This window comes from Mus caroli, unplaced genomic scaffold (assembly GCF_978045245.1).
Source record: "Mus caroli unplaced genomic scaffold, Mus_caroli_1 scaffold_13, whole genome shotgun sequence".
Lineage (NCBI taxonomy): Eukaryota > Metazoa > Chordata > Mammalia > Rodentia > Muridae > Mus > Mus caroli.
In genome coordinates this window covers 46,222,705-46,243,599 of record NW_028227268.1, presented here as the reverse complement: position 1 = coordinate 46,243,599, position 20,895 = coordinate 46,222,705, and the positions used below count along the sequence as shown (strand labels likewise).

Here is a 20,895-nt window from a genome sequence, read left to right as displayed (position 1 = left end):
AGCACTGGATATACTACCAGTGCCTTAGCCCGACCCACCACAGAAGAGACCTGCCATATGGTAACAGGGTCCGAAGACAGCAGGGAGGAAGAAGCCTGAGCCAGCAATGTATACTACGGAGTCAAAAGGTCTCAATTTCAGTTCAGGAACAGATAAGTTGGGTAACCCAGAAGGAGTGACCTGACCTCTCTAAATGCCATCCTCACTGTAGCCGTGGTTAAGAAACATGAGGGAGACTTAAGTGACAAGACCCAGGACATGTAACTTGTCAGGGGACTCAAACAGCCTCCTTCGTGCCGCAACAAATTACAGGGCACTGGCCAAGGCTTCTCTCCACCAGCTGCTCGGGTACCACCCATACCCGCTGGGCCTCCCTACTCACTGGCATCAAAGACAGCCTTCAGGGCCTGGATGTCCGTGGCTACCCCTGATATCCTGTAGATGCCAACCTCCTCAATGCCCCTCTTCTCCACCTCTTCTATGCATTGCCGGACGATGTAGGGCACCTTGGAGCGCTCCCGCCTGCAGGACACGGGTGCAGAGGAGATGGAGGGAGCTTCTCACACTGGCTGCGCCCTCTAGCTCCTGCACAGCATATCTCAATCTTGGTCAGCTTTAGCCCCTTGGGGTCAGGAGTCAAGGCAAGGAAGGCCCGGGGAAGAGGCTATCCAGTTCCTTAGAGCCTGCTTGCTGAGGTACAGCAAGGGTGGAAGAAAGAACACCCCATTGGGTTGAAGTGCTTGAGTAGGGGGTAGCTCAGTGGCAAAGCACTTCTGTAACAACTCAGAGACCCCGGGTCCAAGCCCTGGCAATGTAATAAATAAAAATGCTCACAACAAAAAAATGCTCATACGGAGGCTAAGCAGCACGACCCGGGTAGGTCAGGACCTGGGAACAAAGCGCCCAAAGGGGCAGGGTGACCTAAAAGGGTGTGGGCCTTTCCCAGCTGGCCACCCTCTGACTCCAGTTTACTGCTGCCAAGCCCAAACATGGGTCCACAGTCACTGTCACTTCTTGTTTACTGCAGGAAACAGACACTCTAGCTTCCCCCTCGAGACTGTCCACCATTTCCATGTTGGCCTGCTTATTTCTAAAGTATCCTGGGAGCCATTCCTGGCCTCCAAACAGGCTGCCTGTGGTACTGACTGACTAAGCTGCTGGCATGGGCAGAGGGCAGGGGCTGGGAGGTGGGAGGTGGCTGGCACCTAGGTACTGAAGCTACTTGGTCTCTAAGACAGCACCTACTTGGTCACCACGCTGATCTTCACTCCAAAGACGCCTGTCTGCTTTTTGGATGGGGTCCTCTTCAGGCTCATGTCACGGCTGGTAAATTTCATGGAGAATTCCACTTTGATCTGGTCAGGGGGTTGAGTAGGTACAAATCCCCCCAGGGAATGAGTATCACCGAACACAGGGCCTCTCTCCCCAAGACCACAAACAGGGCTACCCCGAGCTGGCAGGGCTCCATGCGCACCTACAGCTGGGATGGGGAAGGGTGTGGCCAAAGAGAGGAGAATACTGGTCTGAGGGAGGCGCAGGCAGCCTAGCACCCAGGGGAGGATGGCAGCAGGGATGGCATGTGGTTCAGATGTCCTTACCCCATTCATTTCAATCACATCCGTATGCCAGTTCTTGCTTTCTACTGTCTGTGGATCCAGCTGCAGAGACAGAGAGGTGGGAACGTGAGGGGAGGAGATAAGGCAGGTCAGAGGCCAGCTTCTCCTGTTGGTCAGCAGTTGTTTACAGGAAAGGTAAAGAGTCAGAAAGGGGGCTGGAGAGATGGCTCAGTGGGTAAGAGCACCCGACTGCTCTTCCGAAGGTCCGGAGTTCAAATCCCAGCAACCACATGGTGGCTCATAACCATCTGTAACGAGATCTGACTCCCTCTTCTGGAGTGTCTGAAGACAGCTACAGTGTACTTACATATAATCAATAAATAAATCTTTAAAAAAAAAAAAAAAGAGTCAGAAAGGCAGAGGCCTAGATGCTCCTCCCGAAATCACCCTGTGAGAAAGTAGCCTCAGCCACCGTCTCCATCCCCTAGGGAAGGACCTCTGATCCCTGAAGAGAAGGGATACCCAATGAGACTCTGTCCATCATACAGTGCTGGTTCATGACCACCACACAGTCAGATGGGCCCTGTCGCCTAATTTCACAGACACAACAACTGCACACAAGTGAGCACCACGCATGGCCCGCACTCAGAGAGGGGGCACACCAGGGCTTCCCGATTTCCTTGAGGGCCTCTAGCCCTTGGCACCTACTAGACAAGAGGAAGAATGAGGCACTCAAACCATGCTGTACCCACATCACCAATGTACCTCAGCCGGCCCCCAACCCCAGAACGTTTAAAAATCAACATCTCAACATTTCTATGGCAAGTTTAAGTAGCTGCAAAGATCAGTTCCAGAATAATGTAAATATTGACTTCGTGAAGTGGTGACATCATTCTTTAAGTATATGCGGTGGAATCTAATTACCATAGTGAGTCAACACCCACCATCATCCACTTAAACATAAGAATGAGCTCATCTTTTGAAGATGACAAGGCCCATCTGACAATGTGGTAGTGAGCACAGAGCGATGGGCACAGTGTCTCACAGAAGGTGCCCCTCTCCTCCATCAGAGCCAACTCAACTCCCCCTCGCCACTTTGATCGTCAGCAAGTCTCTGCACCTTCAGGGACAGGTGTGCGTCTAACCAGGCTACTGTCCCCACAGAAAAAAAGCTGTTGTGAGTGAGCGCAGGTCCTTCTGGTGTCTGTCACCTCTGACAGGGTCTGGGGCTATACCTGGCTGGCTCTGGGCCTACATCCAGTCTATAGAGGCTCAAGCCCCGTGTTCAACAGTCACTTCCTTGTCACAGAGGATGGAATTGAGACTCTAAGGGAAATGTAGCATGGGAGAATCTAGCACATGCACACATCTTCCCTGGGCAGAGCCCCTGTTCACAGGATGGCCTTCAACAAAGCAGACATGCCTGCTGCCTGGGCCCTCTCACTCAGAAGGCTTGAAGCTGAGGATTCTACTTCATCCCAACAGAAGCCCCAACTTTGACCTTAGTTTTCTGAACCTCCCTTCTCTCTCCATGTTTGTCCCCAAAATCCTGGACCTACAGCACAGCTCTCCCTTTCTTTTAAAGATTTATTTATTGATTACATGTAACTACACTGTAGCTGTCTTCAGACATTCCAGAAGAGGGAGTCAGATCTCGTTACGGATGGTTGTGAGCCACCATGTGGTTGCTGGGATTTGAACTCCGGACCTTTGGAAGAGCAGTTGGGTGCTCTTACCCACTGAGCCATCTCACCAGCCCCACAGCCCTCCCTTTCATGGGTCCTTAACTGCATCTAGACTGCTGGGTCTGAGAGACAGGGCCTCTGTCTGTTCTGGTTCTGCCTTCCTGCCTGCCTCCAAGGTGCCCACACAGAAGTGATCCACACAATCAAGGGAGCTCAACTGCCCTTCCCCAGCTGTCTGAGACAGATGTATCCCCTGTTTTGCTTTAGCCTCTGAGTGCTGAGATTTCAGATGCGCAGAATCATGCCTGGGTTATGAACCAATCCTTTCAAAAGTCAGTCTTTCTAAGTACCAGCAGAAGCCTCAGGCTGTTTCATGGTCCCGGTACCTAGCCAGACTCTCCTTACATCCCTATCTTAGCACCCTTATAACCTGGCACTTCCTCTTGACAGAGCCAATGGTCCCTGACTCCTACCATTGGTTTCTGACTCCACATGAACAGAGCCTGGGTTTGGAAATGTTGGGGATAAGTAGTCAGGCTGGCCTGAATCTCCTCTTCTATCTCATGGTTTTGGGTGAGTTACTGACAAGCCTTGGTTTATTCATAGGGCTGCCTGACAGTTTGAACACTCTGTGTAAGTCTGACACTTTGACAGACCTTTTGTACACACATCATCTCAGTAAATCAACATAATCCACCAATGTTGTTTAAGCCTCCATAGCTTTCCCCGTACTACTTGAGCCTCTGGAGACACGGAGACTTAAAACAGTGCAATGAATCTGCGCAGTGCATAAGACCCGGGGAATGTGCGCTGGGTGCAGTAGCATCTCCTGGACTTACAGTCTTTACTAAATCTGTAGGATACTATGTAACACACCTAACCCAGCACCTGTGCTTTTGTGGCTGCCGGCCCATGATTCACTCAGAAAAGAGACACCAGGCTTCTTGGTGTGGAGTCTGTCTAGCTGCTTCTAGCACAAACTTCCTGTTTGCTGTTTTCTACCCATGAGTCTGTTTCCCTGGGAGCTTTTAAAACAGGTAGAGCCACTGCCAGTGCTAGGTCTCATTCTAGCTCCCTCACTCAGAAAGCCCTCATGGAGAACCACAGGACTCACTCCTCTTTAGGGTCTACCCTGTCTGCCACCTGCTGGGTTTCCCTGGCTGTGTGTTCACATGCTCCAGCCTTTCTCAGCAAAGTTATGAGTAAGGTGCCCTTCTTGTGGGTTCGCGCCACTGCCATGTCCTTGGTTCCTGCCACAGGTGCCCCCCAGTACCCACTTAAAAGGACCTGCCCAGCTTCTCAGTGCCCTGGTGATGATGCTCAGATTCCCAGGAGGCCAGCAGCCTTGAGAAACCAAGTCTATTTCAGGATGTCATTTAAATACAGAGATGGGAGGGCGGGGAGCCGAGAGGGCCATGGCACATTTTCCAGAGAAATGATGCTGCCTGAGTCGCTGTGACTATTTATAACCCCTGGGAACTGGGGACTCGGCTATTTCCTGATTAGATTAGTGCTCAGGGTGCAGGAGCCAGCCCCTGGGATGTCACTCAGAGGGGACAGCCTCCCAGAACACAGGTGCTATCTGTGGGTCCTGGGAACAGGCACTGAGTGAAAGGTATCAGACCATGTGATGGAGAAAGGTAGATGGGGCTTGTGAGGGGCTGGATGGGGGAGAACCACAGGCAATATAAATTCAGTGAGGATCCTGTAGGGTAGGGCTCAGGGGAGAGAGGAACAGGTCCCAAAACACCTTAGAGGGAGTTACTAAGCAGTGGTCAAACATGGACGCACAGCAACTCAACCATCTGTGTTTAGCTTTCGGCCACTGTGGCTATGCCCTCAGCCCTCTCCCTAAAAGAAGTGGAGGCCTTCAGACTGTTGTCCAAGAGTTGCAGCAGGTCGTGAGCCACATAACACAGAGGCTCTGTTAGAATCCCAGTTAGCTATCACTCTTTTTAGACCAAAGTGACCCCATATGCAGGACAGGAAGCACCTACATGGTCATATAAGGGGAAGGCACCAGGGACAGAGGACACTCAGTGTGAGTTTTGAGGACATCCTCAGGTGTGGACGTCCTTCCTCCCCAGGCCCAGCTTCACCAGCCCAGACAGGTAATACCATCACTTCTTGGCCACTTCCCTGTGCCCTGCCTTTAGGAGGTACAAAGCAAGTGTGCCACTGGCATCTGTTTTCCTAGTCTCTATCAGCTGATAAAGCCATTTTCAAGCCTGAGTCCTCCTGACTGCTGGGCCACATTCTACTACGACACATGTCCTCTACCAGACAGCCCTTCCCTTCAGCGTTCTGGGAACGATGACTATGTGACTTCAGCTTCTGGACATGCCCTTATGTGCATTGTTCAGTCTTCACTAAGAGGCCTACTTGCCTATGAGCAGCTGGGGACAAAGTCAAAACCAGCCACCCCCTGGTCTCAGTGGAGAGAGACAGAGGTAAGAGCAATCTTCAGCATGCAGTGCCCTGGGATACACCCAGTGGCTCAGTGGGTGACGCACACCACCAATGATAATGCTCAGCAGGGCTCCAGGCCCCCTCCTTTGAAAGTGAAACCCCCTTTCTTAGGATACCCCCTCTACCACTGCCACAGCACTGCAGGGCAGAGGCTGGGAGGAGCTCAGCCTCCTGTACAAGCCCCTGACTTCCTGCCCCCCTGCAGCTGCTCCTACCAGCCTACCATTCCTTAGTCTACTCTGCCTTTGGCCTGCTGAGACTGAGACCCGCCACTGCCCTTTTCTGGAAAGGAACAGACTCTCCTTAAAGTCTACAGCTTGTTTTAGAGATTTATAAAAGTGAAATGTTCTTTAATAAATGTTCTTTAAATCCAGCATGCTAAAGCTGCTGTGCTACGAGGCCACACAGGAGCGACACATGACTCAAGGGCCTCAGTAAAACACACTGCTGATAGGTTCCAAATGAAAGGTAGCCTGGAGTCTGGATGTTCCTGGAGATCCTCAACCCAGTTAGGTACCATGTGGTGCCGTGGGTATGATTCCTAGGACTCTGATACCAAGGGCCACGGTGGTGGTCTTGGGTTGCTTTAGCTTGTCTTCCCAAGTAGTCACAGGCTTAGGGTTGTATCCTCTGGGAAATGAAGCCAGCCTGTCACTGGGACATGCCACAGGCCTGAGAGGCACAGCAGGGCAGGCAGTCTGAAAGGGATCTGCCAAGAGACTGCCTCGCCTTTCTGCAACAGGGCACTTAAGATTCTGTCAACGTGGCTGCTGAGCTCAGGGAAGGGCAGAGGAACAGGCCTCCATCCTGCGTTCCAGCTCAGCAACTGGGTCAGAAAAGACCAGGGTCAGTCTCAGGAAATTGTCACCTCATCTTTCCAGGGGCCTGGCAGCCTTACTGTAAAGCCCAGCCAGCTCTGACTTTCTAGCCCTCTGCCCCTGGAATAGGTACAGCAAGCAGGGCCAGCCAGGCTGCCCTGAAGGTACTCTGTGGCTGTAGTTTACCCCTCTCCTCCCAAACCAGCCACAGATGGGCTAGGCTGACTCCCTACTCTAAGACACCCGGGTAAGGCCCCTTTGCCTCTGCTCCCTTCCCCTCCCCCTCTCAAGAACTCTCAAGTTCCCAAGGTCCACATATGGAAGGGGTTTAGCAGCTCTGGATGAGGCTTTTATTGAAGCCAGGTTAGCTTTTTAGTTCCACAGCAACCTGCCTTTTCCAGCGCTCCATCCAGGGCCTCGGCCTATACTGTGTAGACCACACTCGTGGGCTCTGGCTGGGCATGGCTGAACTTTAAGGAGAGACAGACAAAACTCAAAACTGGACTGCTTCTGGCCTTCACCTCTCCCCAGCCCTGCGGCTCTGCCAAGGCCTTCCCCAGCCTGGGGATTTTACCGTAGGGCCGAGCTACAAGTGAAAAGCAAGTATTTTACCCTGCCTTTGCCCAGGGCCATGCTGGGGTCAGCAGGGCAGCAAGGGCAGGGTCAACAGCCCAGTCTGGAGATGGCCAAGGCCAGAGCAGCAGAGGCAGACTTCTGCTGCCTGAGGCAGTAGGCATTCCAGGATCCTTCCATCCTGGCTGCTACTGTAATGTGAAGGGTCTAGAAGACCACCACAGGCTCAAAGGCCTTGACTTGCAACAGTTTGATAAGAATTATAAAATCCGAGCTGGGCATGGTGGCACATGCCTTTAATCCCAGCACTCGGGAGGCAGAGGCAGGCGGATTTCTGAGTTCCAGGCCAGCCTGGTCTACAGAGTGAGTTCCAGGACAGCCAGGGCTATACAGAGAAACCCTGTCTTGAAAAAACCAAAACCAACCAAACAAACAAACAAACAAAAATTATAAAATCCTTTTCTGAAATTGACTTTACCTCCCACACTGGCCAGGAAGAGATCTAGGTAAAGATCCTACTGCTAGTGAAAATGGGGATACTGGCAATTTACTGTATAGCTCTAAGCAGACTCACCCCCAAGCCTTGCATCTGCTCTAAGTCTCATGTCCACACACATTATCAGCAGCATCCCTATGCCCTTTGAGACACAGTATCCTGGGCCAGGTGGCACACCCTATCCACGAGGCAGCTGGGTAGGAACCCCGAGCTTCCACGAGTTCCTATCTAGGTTATCCACTGACCACACAACCCTGACAAATGGATTTCTGAGAAACAGCCTCGGGACCTGAGCAAGCGCTGGGCTTCTCCTCAGAGGCCATGTAAGTGAGGCAGCTGGTAGAGTGAGAGCCTATATATAGGGTCCAAGCTGTCTGGATCTAAGAACCAGCTCCTTTGCTAAGCACCATGTAACATCATCTGGGTCACTCTCTAAGCTTCCATTCCCTCATATATAAAATGGCACTAGCACTTACCTCACAGACTGATGCCCGGTACCCAGGTCATGCTCAAGACACATCAACACTATGAAATTGTGCCGAAAGGCTCTAATGGCTTCCTTCTTGATGCTGACCCATCCTTATGTCTTCAACTTTGTCCCCTCCACTCTGCGTGGCCTTCTGCTCTTGAACACACCTCTCCTAGAGCTTCTGCCACGTAGGTTCCTTTGTCTGGACCTCACTGTCCCCAGATCTTTTGTGGTCAAACCCATGAAAGTTCATCCTTTAAATTATCTAGCTGGGAGCGGTGGCGCACGCCTTTAATCCGAGCACTTGGGAGGCAGAGGCAGGTGGATCTCTGTGAGTTTGAAACCAGACTGGTCTACAAAGTGAGTCCCAGGACTGCCAGGGCTGTTACACAGAAACCCTGTCTTAACCCAAGTCTCCCTAGACACCCCCCAAAAAACCCTCCAGCTAAGCCTCTTAACCCTTCCCTGTTTTCTTTTCTTCATAATCACCCAGCCTGGAATAACCCTACTTATTGACTGACTTTTTTAGAACAGGCCCCTGCCTGGGCCCCTCCATATCCCTTGGCCCTGAACATAGGAGGTGCTCCATCAACACCTATGCTCCAGGATGTGGGGGATGGAGACAGCAATAGCTTTCCACCATGGTTCAAGACAGGAGTCACACATTCCAGTTTGCCTCTCTTCTCCCATACCCAGTGAATGGCTGGCCATGTGAACTCGCCTGTGTGTGGAGAGCTTAAAGCTCAGGAGTAGGAATTTGGTCTTAGCCGGGACCGTTATATGGGCTGGATTCACAGAGATCACCTCACTCACTCCCTTCACTGCACTGATGGCAGGCAGCAGAGATTTATCCAAGGTCTTACAGCAAGTTAAACTATTTTTTTCCAGGACTGAAAAAAGGAAGCCCCTTGGTGCCTACCAGCCTAGAAGTCCTTTCTTTTCTAGAAGCCTGTGTCACATGCATCTGGGGTGCTCCAAGGTGGCTCTAAAATGTCGAGTGCAGCACTCAGCACCCGATGGGAATGTGTGCTGTGGGGGCCACTGCACTGGCTATAGAAAGGGTCACTGTCCGGGATGGAGATGCTTCTAGGGTCTGTCTCAGAGCATGTTTCAAGCTAAGCTGGGACTCCTCCCAACCCCCCCCCATCCCCCCCCCCCCCCTAGAAGCCCAGGAATAGCTCCTGTGGCTCTCCTGTGGGACCAAGAATAGAGCAGCTGGCCTAGAGATCCTAGAATCCAAAGACCGATGCTGGCTTTCTGCTGAGCATTGGGCAGGTCCCAGCAGCAGGAGGTGGGGGTTGTGTGTCCACTAGGGAGCTGACAGAACACAAATGCCTCTTTCCTGTCCCCAGCATGCTGTGACAGAGGAAAGGAAGACAAATAGTCCCTTGCCAGCTCATCAGAGGGGTACTTGGCAGAGGGCTGAGTCCCTGCACATGAGTGCCTTTTACCAACATGTGGCAATACCCCCAGACAGCACCTGAGATGTTTCTGAGATCCTTCTTAAAGCCCTTCAATAGCTCTGACCTCATGAGCATGGGATGTCACTATATCTGGATGCTATCACGGTCCTGGGTGCCAGGAGTTCTGGCCTTTGAGGAATAAGTTAGGTTGGCAGGCTTGGCAATCCCTGGTTCAAGGCTATCTAAATGTAGGGCACTAAGCCCAACTGGGCCAACTGGTCAACCTGTGTATAGGATCAGAGATGCTGGAGGAAACCATAGTGGCCTGGCACTTACCTCATACAGTGCTCAGAGGTAAGATATGCCAGGTGCCAAAAACTTTAACAAGTTCCCCTGAACAAGGACTCCCACCTCTGGGTGCATGAATCCTGTGAGACAGCACACTGTATACAGGGTGGCTCTACATCTGGGTGGGACTACAAAACATCAAATATTCAGAGTCAAGCTCAGTGGAAAGAATGGGAAAAGTGGAGTTGAGAGACTATTCACATGGTCCCAGAACTCAGGGTTTCTCACTCTAGGAGGTGGAAGCACAGGGCTGTGTGAATAAAAAAAAAAAAAAAAACCTACTGGTCTGACCATGCCCCACAGAGGTCAAGGAGAAAGATGTGTCAGGGGTCGCCAGTCCTTGGGGTGGGGGTGCTCTTGTTCTTTTGTCTACTGCTGAAGGAGTACCATAGGGATGCAATTGGGTCCATGAATAGCAAAGGCACACAATGCAAGTTTCTTCTCTTTGCTAATAAGGATTTAGGGAGGATGGCAGCAGGGTAGAGTGTCAGACAGCTATAGCCAGGGTGTTCCTAGTGCAGAAGTTTTTAATATCTTTTCTCCTTTCTCAGAAAGGGTCTTACTATATAGCTAATTATGTAGCTCAGGCTAGACTCAAACATGTGGTGGTCTTCTTGCCTCAGCCTTGAAGACTAATATTACAGGCTTGTGCCACCACACACAGAGTTAAGGTCTTTTTTGATGTTCAGAGCCATAATGAATGAATGAGCCCAGGACACATGTGTATCTAATATCCAATACCCTCGAACCCTCAATGGCAGAACAGTCAGTAAACGGCCAAATGAATGTCTTGGAATATATGCGTTATGTACAAACCTCTGCTGGAAGTATCTGTCAAGCTAAATGACCCTCTAGAGGAGACTAGGAGCAGCCCTGTTGGGCCAATCAAACTGACAACGGAACCCTCTTCTATTGTCCTCATAAGCTCTAAGGAACCCCAGACAAGTGACCTCAAGATGTCCTGAATCTCATCCTTTCTCAGGTACCACCTCTGACCCTTTTGGAGGCAAGGTGAGGTAATGGCCACCACAGGGCAGGTTCATTTAGCAACATCAGCCTCCATCTTGTCAAGAGAAGCTCTTCAAAAGCCCGGCCTTCTCAGGTCCACACAGCCATTCTCTGAGGCAGAGATAAAGGCCCAGAAGCTTTCCCTAGTTCCCTTGTCTCTTCGTTCAGCCTGAATCTCCACTTCTGGCCAGCATCTGGCCTGGTCTGAATGAGAAGCATTTTTGTCCTGGGTGCGGAGGAACAGTAAGAGTCTTGATCTCCTCACTAGACAAAAGTCTCTGGCCTGGCTTTGCTTTGGGCCTCTTACTTCGCCTCTATGATTCCCACAAGGGGCTCTATTAAAGCCTTTGGCTGTTTCAGGATTAGGAATGGAATTCTTCCTTTAATCCCTTCCCCCTCGCAGGTTCAACCTAAGAATTTAGACCCAGGCAGGATAGGAAGAAGGGTAAACTTCTGAGCTTGCTCTACTTGAATATGATTGGAGAAGGGGAAAAAAATAAAAGAAGAAAAGAAGAAAGCAAACTGAAATGCAAGTTAAATACTGCACGCCCTGGCAGAACCCACAAAGCCAAATGCCACGTGTGTCCCCTGCTAAATGCTTACACAACAAACCAACTGCCAAGCCAGGACCTAGAACGAGGCTTCAGCCCCAGAACTGATTGTGAGGACAAAAGTAGCCTATTGCAGCCCTGCCCCTAGGAAAGTCCCTGCACCTCCGCCTCTGCTCCTCCAGCAAACAGGTTTCACACCATTTCAAAAGCTCTGTTTTAATACCAGGACCATTCTATGAGAACAGACGCTTCAGCCCCAGTGGGGTCCCAGATGAGTCACCCCTCCTCTGGCTTTTAATGGCTTTGGTAAGAGGGGAGCAGGAAGGCCACAGGTATCTCGGCATTCATGACATCAAATCCTTAGGGCACAGTTAGTGAGTTAATAAGGTGGCCCCCCTCTGCCAGACCGGGCAGAACCTGTCCCCCAACCCACCTAAAGTCCTACCTAATCTCAGTGCCCATAGCTTGGCAGTGAGCCATGGTGAAATAAGTAGGCTGCAGAAGGAAGGAAAGAACAGGCCTCGCCCCCACCGTCTGGCCTATGCAGTGAAGCAGGCTCAGGAGGGTGATGTCCCTCTGTCACCTGCAGGGTCCATGACACTGACATACTTTATCACACAGCATGTGCTAGGGGACTGAATCGCCAACTACAAAGCACAGCCACCCTGCAGTTGCATTGATGCCAATGAGCTCAGCAGTCCAGCACCTGGCTGGCCAGAGATCACATGAGATGCAGACACTGTTAGATACCGCTGAAAGCTAAGCCCGCCAATGAGTTCCTACAGTGGCTCTGTTTTGCCAGCCACAAATGAAAGGAAAACTAAAGTGTGGGTTTCAAGGTTTAGAATTTTAACCCTACCTGCCTGGTACCCAGGGTGGCAGGTAGGCTGCAAAACTCTGGCTAGTTTTAGGTCAGGAACCTGCTATGGCACTTTCTTGCCAACCGTGAGGTTTGGGAATGATGTGTTCTGAGCTGGTGTCTGCTGGCCTCAGCAAGACCTAGGCAAGGGGATGGGGATGGCTCCAAGCTGCCTGCAACAAACAGCTGCCTCAGCATAGAGGGGCTCTGGTAGATGCTGGGGACAGTAGGGTTCTGCTTGCTTGGTCTCCAGGGAGACTGAAGGTGACACAGGGGCCCAGGCAGGACAGCTCAAGTTGCTTCCCTACCCAGCGCTTTCCAGGACCGATGTCACCTCTACAGGGTCAACTATGCCTCACTGGCCAGAGATCAAACCAAACAGGAGCTAATGGGCCCAAGAGCACCCCTCTCGGCATGTGCTGGCTGGCACAGATCTTGGCCAAGGGTCTAGCTCTGAGCTTTAGGGAGACTTCTAAGCCCCATCACAGACTCCATGTCAGTCACTAAGTTGAAGGATTACGAAGGCTCTGGCCAGCCAGGATCGGCACCCTGAAACAACTCAGGCGGTTGATCCCATCTGTGGCCTTATCAAGCACTTACTGTGTGCTAGGCACTTGGTCTGGCTTTTCCTTGGCTGCTTGATGCCAGGGCCTAAAGCCAGCTCCAAGGCAGCCTGCCCAGATGTAGGACAGTCAGCGTCCATCTCAGACTTTAATCCCAACTCAGGTCTGGGACTGCAGGCAAGACCCTGCAGGCAGCTTGCCCTGGCATAGCTTGGTCAGGAACCCCCTGGCATGCTGTGTGAGTTGCTGGATGCCCAGTCGGCATCAGTCCAGCAGTTGTCTGGGTGGTCCCCAGACAGCCCCCAGACTTAGCACATTATTCCCTCTCTACCACCAGTGTCCTTCCTGCCTGGTGGCAATGATCCTTTCAGCTTGTGCGTACACACACAGACACACACACACACAGACACAAAACCTTACACAGTAGACCATATTGAGGTGCTCCTCAGCAAAGGGATAGAGAACTGATATCCACAAAAGATGGCCGGGGCTAGCCTGTGCTGGGCTGTTGCGTGGACAATGAGATCCGGTGAGGCTTCCTATCTACTTCTATTTCTGCCAGTTTATATTCAGGAGGAAGCCAAGCAGAGTCCACTTGCACAGGAGACAAACCCCTTTCTGCTGAGCCAGGGCAGATGCAGAAAAGGCATCCAGGGTTAGGGTGGGGGCTGCCACTCTACTCATCACTAAGTTCAAGCACTTAAAACATACCGTAGTCCAACCTCTGTCTCGGGACTTCTGGGATCCAGCAGGAGCAGTAATGCAGAGGTAGACAGAGTCCCAGCAGACCCTAGACCTCCCGCAGCCAGCCTCTCAGCCCTCCACCACCCAACCTGCCCCTGCTAGCACCTTGTGGCGAAGCAGCTTACTGCGCACTCGGCCCCAGAGTCGGGCGCCAGTATTGGGCATTCGCTTGCTCCCGGGCTCCTCCAGCTGATCCAGACAGCAGTGCTCCGGGGATTCGCACACTGCTTTCAGGCTGCAGTCGGGCTGGGGTAGGATATCCGTCATGCCGGCGGCCAGCCTGCCGGGCCAGATCCAGGCAGAAAGGTGGAGAAGCGCACAAGCGGCTCTGGAGAGAGCTGCTGTCTGCGCCCGCCCGAGTGCTTAGCCTGACTGTTAGTGGAGCAGTCCCAAAGCAGCGGGTGTGGGCCTCCGGTTTCTCCTCCCCTCCCTCTGCGTCCTCCTCCTTCTCCTCCTTCCCCCTCCCTGGAGACTGCAGCCGGGAAGCAGCAGAGTCTGAGGCACCACCAGGGCCCAGTGCCTTCCTGCAGGCAGCCTGCTGCCCTCTCCTGTGAGCTGCAGATCCTGGGACACAGAGTGCGAACTGGGAGAGCACCCGAGCCGGCTGCAGGCAGTGCGCACAACATTACCACCGAAGGAGGTGACTCAAAAAAGGCTCTGGAGCTGCCCCCTCCAAAACTATGCAGGCCTGGGGTTTAACTCTTGGCAGGCTGGGGCTTCTCCTCACCTACCCTCTACCTCTCCTTCGAGTCTCTCTACTAAGTAAAGTTTGTCAGGAAGTGGAAACACAAGCCAGTTACTTTTAACTCCTTCACCGCCAGGCTGCTCCTGGCACCTGGGTAGGTATCAAGGAAGTTTTTAGACCAAGCCTGTGGACACTTCCAGGGGCCACCGTTTTGGGTAAAAGCTGCCTCTGGCCATGAAGAGCTGCCCGCCTCCCTTGCAAACGACTGCATTTTGGAGTTCCACTCCCCTACCCACTCAATTTTTGCTCTAAGGCAAGTTCCTCAGTCCCAACTTGGTGACAGGGCCAGCCACTCATTTATGCCCCCCAGTCTCCAATGGCAAATGTACAGAATAAAGAGGCGGCCATCTGCGGCTGCTCCAGCAGGTATTAAAGGTCCGTGTGACCCTCACCAAGGGCTTTGTGAAAGCAAATGTGTCTCTGGTCAAGGATGTCTGACGGGGGGGGGGGGGGGGGGGCGCTCTTACTTGTCTTCAAGTGCTCGCTCTTACTTGTCTTCAAGTAAGAAGACAAGTCTTGGGTTTGTTGTTCTTTGTTTCTGAGGCAGAGTCTCTTAATGTAGCACTGGCTCTGTAGACCAGGCTGGCCTCAAACCCAGCGATCTACCTGCTTCGGCCTCCCTAGTGCTAGATAAACAGTGTGTGGCATCACATCTAGCAAGCTCTTGTAACTGAAGAATGAGAAGCGAATCCTTTCTCAAGCTAACCATGCAACTTAGAGACAAGAGAGAAGCTAGAACCCTACATGGGTAGGGTCTATGCAAACCAGTTATTCTGAACATCCCACAGCTGCAAAGCTGGGCATGCGCAGGAAGCAAACTAGGATCTGCATAGTGCCAACCGTGAGCCAAGTACCCCGTGCTGGTCTTTCAACACCGCACTTATTATATGCAGGTTGTTTTTCCATCTCTAAGTTGTGAGAATCGGGGCTCACAGAGAAGTAGCATTCTTGCCCGAGGTCAGAATAGGAAGCTTTGAAGGGGCAGTGAGAGCCCTCCACAGCCTCTGTGGGTCAGTCACAGTCACTGCCTGGCTAAAGTCTGGCCAGTGCTCAGGACTCAGGGGAAAGTAATGGATTGGGGTACAGGAATCAGTCCTGGCCCTCTGAATACCCCTGCTGGGTCTCAACCAGTGACAGTCCTTAAGCTTTTCTGCTTCTGCCTTTGGCACCTTTCTGGAAAAGGGACAGTTTCACTGTAGGGCCAGCCAAGAACAGAGGAGATAAAGACTGCTATTTCGAGTGGTTAGCACCACACTGACCCTCTCCTCTCTCTGTGTGGACTAAAAACATCCCTCTAACCAGATGAAAAACAAACGCTCTCGCTCTCACTCCACATCTGGAGAAACGGAGTCACTAGAGTAGCCTGAGCTTAGAGCAGAGCCTCTGCCCTCCTCACTTAGAAGGAATGATACTTGGAGTGCTATGCGTGACATGCTGAGTTCTACCTGGGGCTAAGGCCTCAGGTTTCATGAAGAGGGACTGGCTAAGTGCCTGACCCTAGAGTAGGGGCTGAGGAATCAGATGAACCCAAGTCAGCGGTGACCAACTGCCAGCCTAGGATAGGCAGGGAGGAAATGGAACTTAACTGCCAACAGGAAGCAGAAGAGCTTTTGTGGGCCTACTATGTGGCATAGGAGGACAGAAGTGTCCTCTCTCTGCCTTCAAGAAACCCAAGGTTATACCACCAGGACAGTGAGGATGGAGTGCTGTGGAAGTGGAGAGAAAGATCAATTTCAGCTGGAGGTAATGAGGGATGCTTTGTGGGATAAGGCACTATAAGCATGGGTAAAGTCATTCCATCCCTCCCACAGGTCCCTGCTTGGCTCAGCATCCTTTCACAAAAGGTGCAATGGCTGGTTGTGTAACTAGCTGAGAAGGCACCATCTGAACTGCTCACCTCATTCACCGAGGCAGACACACAGCTGGTATCTGGTGCTGGCTGGTTAACTTCAGAACAGCTGACACTGACTTCCTAAGGTTCTCTCCCCTCTAGCTGGATCACATGACACAGTACAATCTCGGGAACAGTGTAAGCTCCCCACCACTGATGTGGGGGAGAAAGGAGGCAGGATAAATCCTGTCCCCAAAGTCCTACACTTGTCTGTCTTAAGAACCCCAGGCTCAACACTCGTCTGGGTAAAGCAAGCTCAGATTGGATGAGCATTGGCCAGCTGGTCTCCATGGTGATCACAGTGCTTAGCAGATGGATGATTGAGTTGGGAGCCTCTTCCTCGGAGACACTCAGCTTTCCTTTCCTCCTCGAGGACTGGAGCCTTCCTCTGGGGACAGCACAGATTTGCCCTCTCTTCTCCAAGCCTGACTCATTCCTTCCTGAAACCTGTGGCCTAGGAGCAGGGTAGAGGAAGAGCTTTTCAAGATGATATCCCAGCAAGTTCCTCAAAAGCAGCAGCAGTCTGAATAGTGTGGTCTCTGCAGACAATCAGAGACATCTCTGCTCTAGCGAGGCAAGGCTCACACCAGTCTGGCCACCCAGGAAGTAATCACATCCCCTCCCGCTGTGTCCTCCCTTTCCATTCAGCCACACCTGGCAGAGCCGCCTCTGAGGACACCCAGGGCCCCTGTGTCTGGATAAACAGAGCTTGGGTGGTAAGGCCCTCACAAATGAACAGATGTCACTGCCTTTGGAATTAAAAACATCTCTGGTGGACGGTCACATTCTCCCTCATTCCTTCCCTTGGCTCTTGGCCAGAGCAAAGAGTAGCTGTCCCTAGGGGGAGGTGGACAGGACCCTGGCTATATGCAGAGAGGGGGACCCCTCTAATCAGCACAGATGTGACTGAGGCAAAACTGGGTTAAGTGGTCGGCAGTGGCATTGCTGAGGGAAAAAGAGGTCAACGGGGGATAATGCCCAGCCTGAAACACTGCCTGGGACTCCCACAGAGATGCAGGGTCTCCCACAGCATTACCCTGCCAAGAGCTGTGCCAAGGATAACTTTCAGGCAAGCCCCCGGACCCCCATGAACACAAGAGGAAGGTTCTTTCTCAGAACCACTTTCAGCTCTCCCCATCCCTGCCTGGAACTCCAATCCTTGCCAGCTCCCCATCCTCAAGAGTGATGGGGGAGGCTCTCCCAAGAATCCCAGGTAAAACACAGGACCCTGGGGGGGTAAGGGTAAGGGAGAGAGGGACCCCGAGTCTCAGCATGGCAGAGGCCCAAAGGAACAGACCTGGAAGGCAGATGCTGATGGAGGCAGGGCAGGCTGAGGTTACTGTACAGAAGACGGTTGAAGACAAGCATTGGGTCCAGAGAGAACAGGTCCTATGAAGAGGCCATGCTAGCAGGGGGTGACATGACACATCACAAAGGAAAACCAACCGGGGAATGGGAGTGGGTGGAGACCAGGAGAAGGTCCTGGGCTCTCCACATGGATAGCTTTGCTGGTTCCACGTTCCTGTGCGCTTTTATCTTGGTAGGTACCCATCTGTGCTGGATACTTTTATGTCAACTTGACACAGGCTAAAGTCATTTGAGAAGAGGGAATCTCAATTGAGAAAATGCCTCCATCAGATCCAGCTACAGGCAAGCCTGTTGAGCATTTTCTTAATTAGTGATTGATGGGGCAGGGCCTAGCCCATTAAGGGTAGTGCACCCTGAGCTAGAGGTCCTGGGCTGTATAAGAAAGCAGGCTGAGCAAGCCATGATGAGCAAGCCAGTAAGCAACAGCCCTTCATGGCCTCTGCACCAGCTCCTGCCTCCAGGTTCCTGCCCTGACTTCCTTTAATGATGAACAGAGATTTGAAAGCGTAAGCCTTTCCTTCCCAAATTGTTTTTGGTCATGGTGTTTTACCACAGTGACAGTAACCCTAACTAAGACACCATCCTAGCTAAACACGCATACTGATAGTCAGCGGTCTGTCCAGACTGAGAAATCAAGAGGTTTTTTTTCTAAGTTGTTTCTAAGGCTACCACCCACTAAGTAAGTCCTTCCTATCTTCTCTGTTCAGGCCTTCATTAGGCCCAGCAATGGGAACTCCTAGCTCAAAGTCAACAAGGAGCCAATAACAGCTACCTTTTGGCTTATTTACTCATTCACCACTGAATAGATGCTGACTACATGCTGGGCAGAGGTCTTCTTAGAGCTCAAAGCAGAACTCAGCCTAACAGCAACCAGGCCACTCACTCCCCAGCAGCTACCCCCCTGCCCTGGTTCAATAGAAGCAATCAGGGCTCTGTAGGGAATCCGCTCCCCTCCCAGGCTCCAAAGCTCCTTGAGAGCCTTTCTCATGCCTGACAAACAGCCATGTAAGGGGTTGTAGCAATTTCAGCTCTGGCACCTCAATTCTTTGTTCCTGAGCAGGTATGCATAGTTACAGATTGATGTCAAGGGTAAAAGGGTTGGGAGCAGGTTCCAGGATGGGTCCGAGTTTAAAACACACACTGTAGTTAAGATGAAAAACCTACCCAGCCCACCCAAGGTGGCATGCCCTCCCGCTGTCTCCTCAGAAGCCTGCACTGGTTCTTGAATAGTGGATGGTCCAAAGCACTGATTCCCTGGTAGCCCCTCTTCACCCTGCCTTACCACCTCAGGTGGCTGTTCCCAGGGTTCCCAGTGGCAGTCGGTGACAGGAGGGGCTGAAATAGTCTAAGAGCTTATGTTCTGTGGAAAGACTGGATGGACAGCATGTCCCTGGCAACTCCTTGTGTTTCTCACGGCACATCTGACCGTGGAAAGGGTGGAAAATCCGCTTGAGCCTCTGGGAACATTTTGATCATTCAGAACTAAATCCACCCAGGGACAGGGTGGGAAAAACACCTATTCCATCCCGACATACCCATCTACCCTACCCTGACTCCAGGACAAGACACCAGCAGCAGCCAGGAGCATGCAAAGACAACACCTCCCCACACCCTCCACCCCTATCCCCCCCCCCCCCGCTCCCCCACCCCGGGGCCACTTGCCTGCTCCTTGTCAGTGGTAGAGGACTCCAGAGATGCTTTGGACACATGGGGCCTCCCAGGCCACACTACAGTAGAGGATATCCTACAGACAGTGGTGAGTTACCACAGGAGCATCGGGAATGAATCGGGATCCTCGGCCCGAGTGGTAAGAGCTCCTAACTGCTGAGCCGTCTCCAGCCCATCAAATGAAATGTTATACTCCAGTCTCCTGACCTCCCAACAAGCAGAGTGGTGAGTCTGGCTGAGACTGGACAGGGACCCACGGCTCTGTCCTCTAGTCCTCACCTATCTCAGGGCCATGCACACCCCTGCTGCAACTTCCCAAGCTCTACAGGCTGAACCAGAGGCCCTCTATCTCCTTTCTCTCCAGTGTCTACGGTCCAAGGTTGAGCAGAGACAATAGTTCAAGAGAAATGCAGTTTCCTTTGACAGCAGCCGCCAGCCCTCAGCCCCCCTCAGGGTAGATGAGGTGGGGAATTTCAGAGATTAGGAGCTTTTCTTCCCCTTCTTTTTGGACACAGAATCTCACTCTGTAGGCTCCGGCTAGCCTGGGACTCACTATGTAAACCAGGCTGGCCTCAAAGTCACAGAGATCTGCTTGCCTCTGTCTCCTGAGCATTTGGGATAACAGGTCGGTACCAGCATGCCCTGCCCAGATTAGGGGATTTTTTTTTCGAGACAGGGTTTCTCTGTATAGCCCTGGCTGTCCTGGAACTCACTTTGTAGACCAGGCTGGCCTCGAACTCAGAAATCCGCCTGCCTCTGCCTCCCAAGTGCTGGGATTAAAGGCGTGCACCACCACATCCGGCTTTTTTTTTTTTTTTTTTTTTAATTTTAGGGGCTTTTATTCTTAAGTAGACTATTTGATTCAGAACTCAACTCTTAGCTTCACTTTGGGAAAACGCTTACCTCCCTGGGGCTTCCAGTGAGCTAACACTGAGCCCATCCATTCATACAGACTGGTGTTTTCTAGGCCATCTTGATACCCAAGTCACTCTGGGGTCTGCCCCGAAGCTACTGCAGCTCAGCAATTCAGTCAAGGTATGGGCAGGCTGCACGTGATGTGAGCATGCATGCAACCAGGTATTTCATTTCCCAGCGTGAGGACTAGCCGAACAGCAAGCAGAGCATCCACACCCTCATCACCACTGAAGGCAGCAGATCCCACTCAGAGGCAGCCTCAGCTATAACTCAAGAGAATTCCGTGGAATTTGCCTGAGTCCTTTTCTTAAAGCTTTTGTAACAGATTAAAGTAGGCTTCAGATCAGCTACTTTGATTTCTAGGAAGGCAAAGTGCAAGCCCCACCTGAAGGGCGGGCTCCTGATGTTCATCCAGGTTGGAGAAGACAAGCTGTGGGAGTCATCCAAGGCCAGCTGCTGGCATCAAACTGCCTTCTGCCTCTGAAGGGCCCAGGAACCAGAGCTGAGAGGACAGCACTCTCCTCAGGGTTTGTGAGGGTGTTCCCAGGGCCTAAAGGCAGCAGGTACCAAGATGCTTTCTGGACTGGCTTCCCAGTGTGTCTCCTACCTTCAGAGTGGGCCTAAAGGAGAGCCATCAAGCCTGCATGCCAAGATGGAATTCCCAAATAGAGAGGAGCAGGGAGGAAGGGGGCACCCATCTACACCCTGTCAAATGCATCTTGTCTTTCCTGTCTCCAGGATACACTGGTAGGGTCCAGGTTCCCCA

At 52.0% G+C, this 20,895-nt stretch overlaps 1 protein-coding gene across 7 annotated transcripts in view; it reads right to left on the bottom strand.

Moving 5' to 3' along the window:
* The window catches only part of Abr (ABR activator of RhoGEF and GTPase), a 196,391-nt gene that overhangs the window by 7,569 nt on the left and 167,927 nt on the right, over positions 1-20,895 (bottom strand). For 6 of the 7 annotated variants that reach the window (XM_021175886.3, XM_021175889.3, XM_021175887.3 and 3 more), the window contains 3 exons: positions 1,599-1,658; positions 1,246-1,355; positions 383-522 (listed from right to left, as the gene is read on the bottom strand). In XM_021175886.3, coding sequence (XP_021031545.2) covers positions 383-522; positions 1,246-1,355; positions 1,599-1,658 — 310 coding nt within the window. Of the gene's footprint in view, positions 1-382; positions 523-1,245; positions 1,356-1,598; positions 1,659-13,647; positions 13,943-20,895 lie in introns of those variants that run through there. The other variant, XM_029483271.2, reaches the window with a different exon arrangement.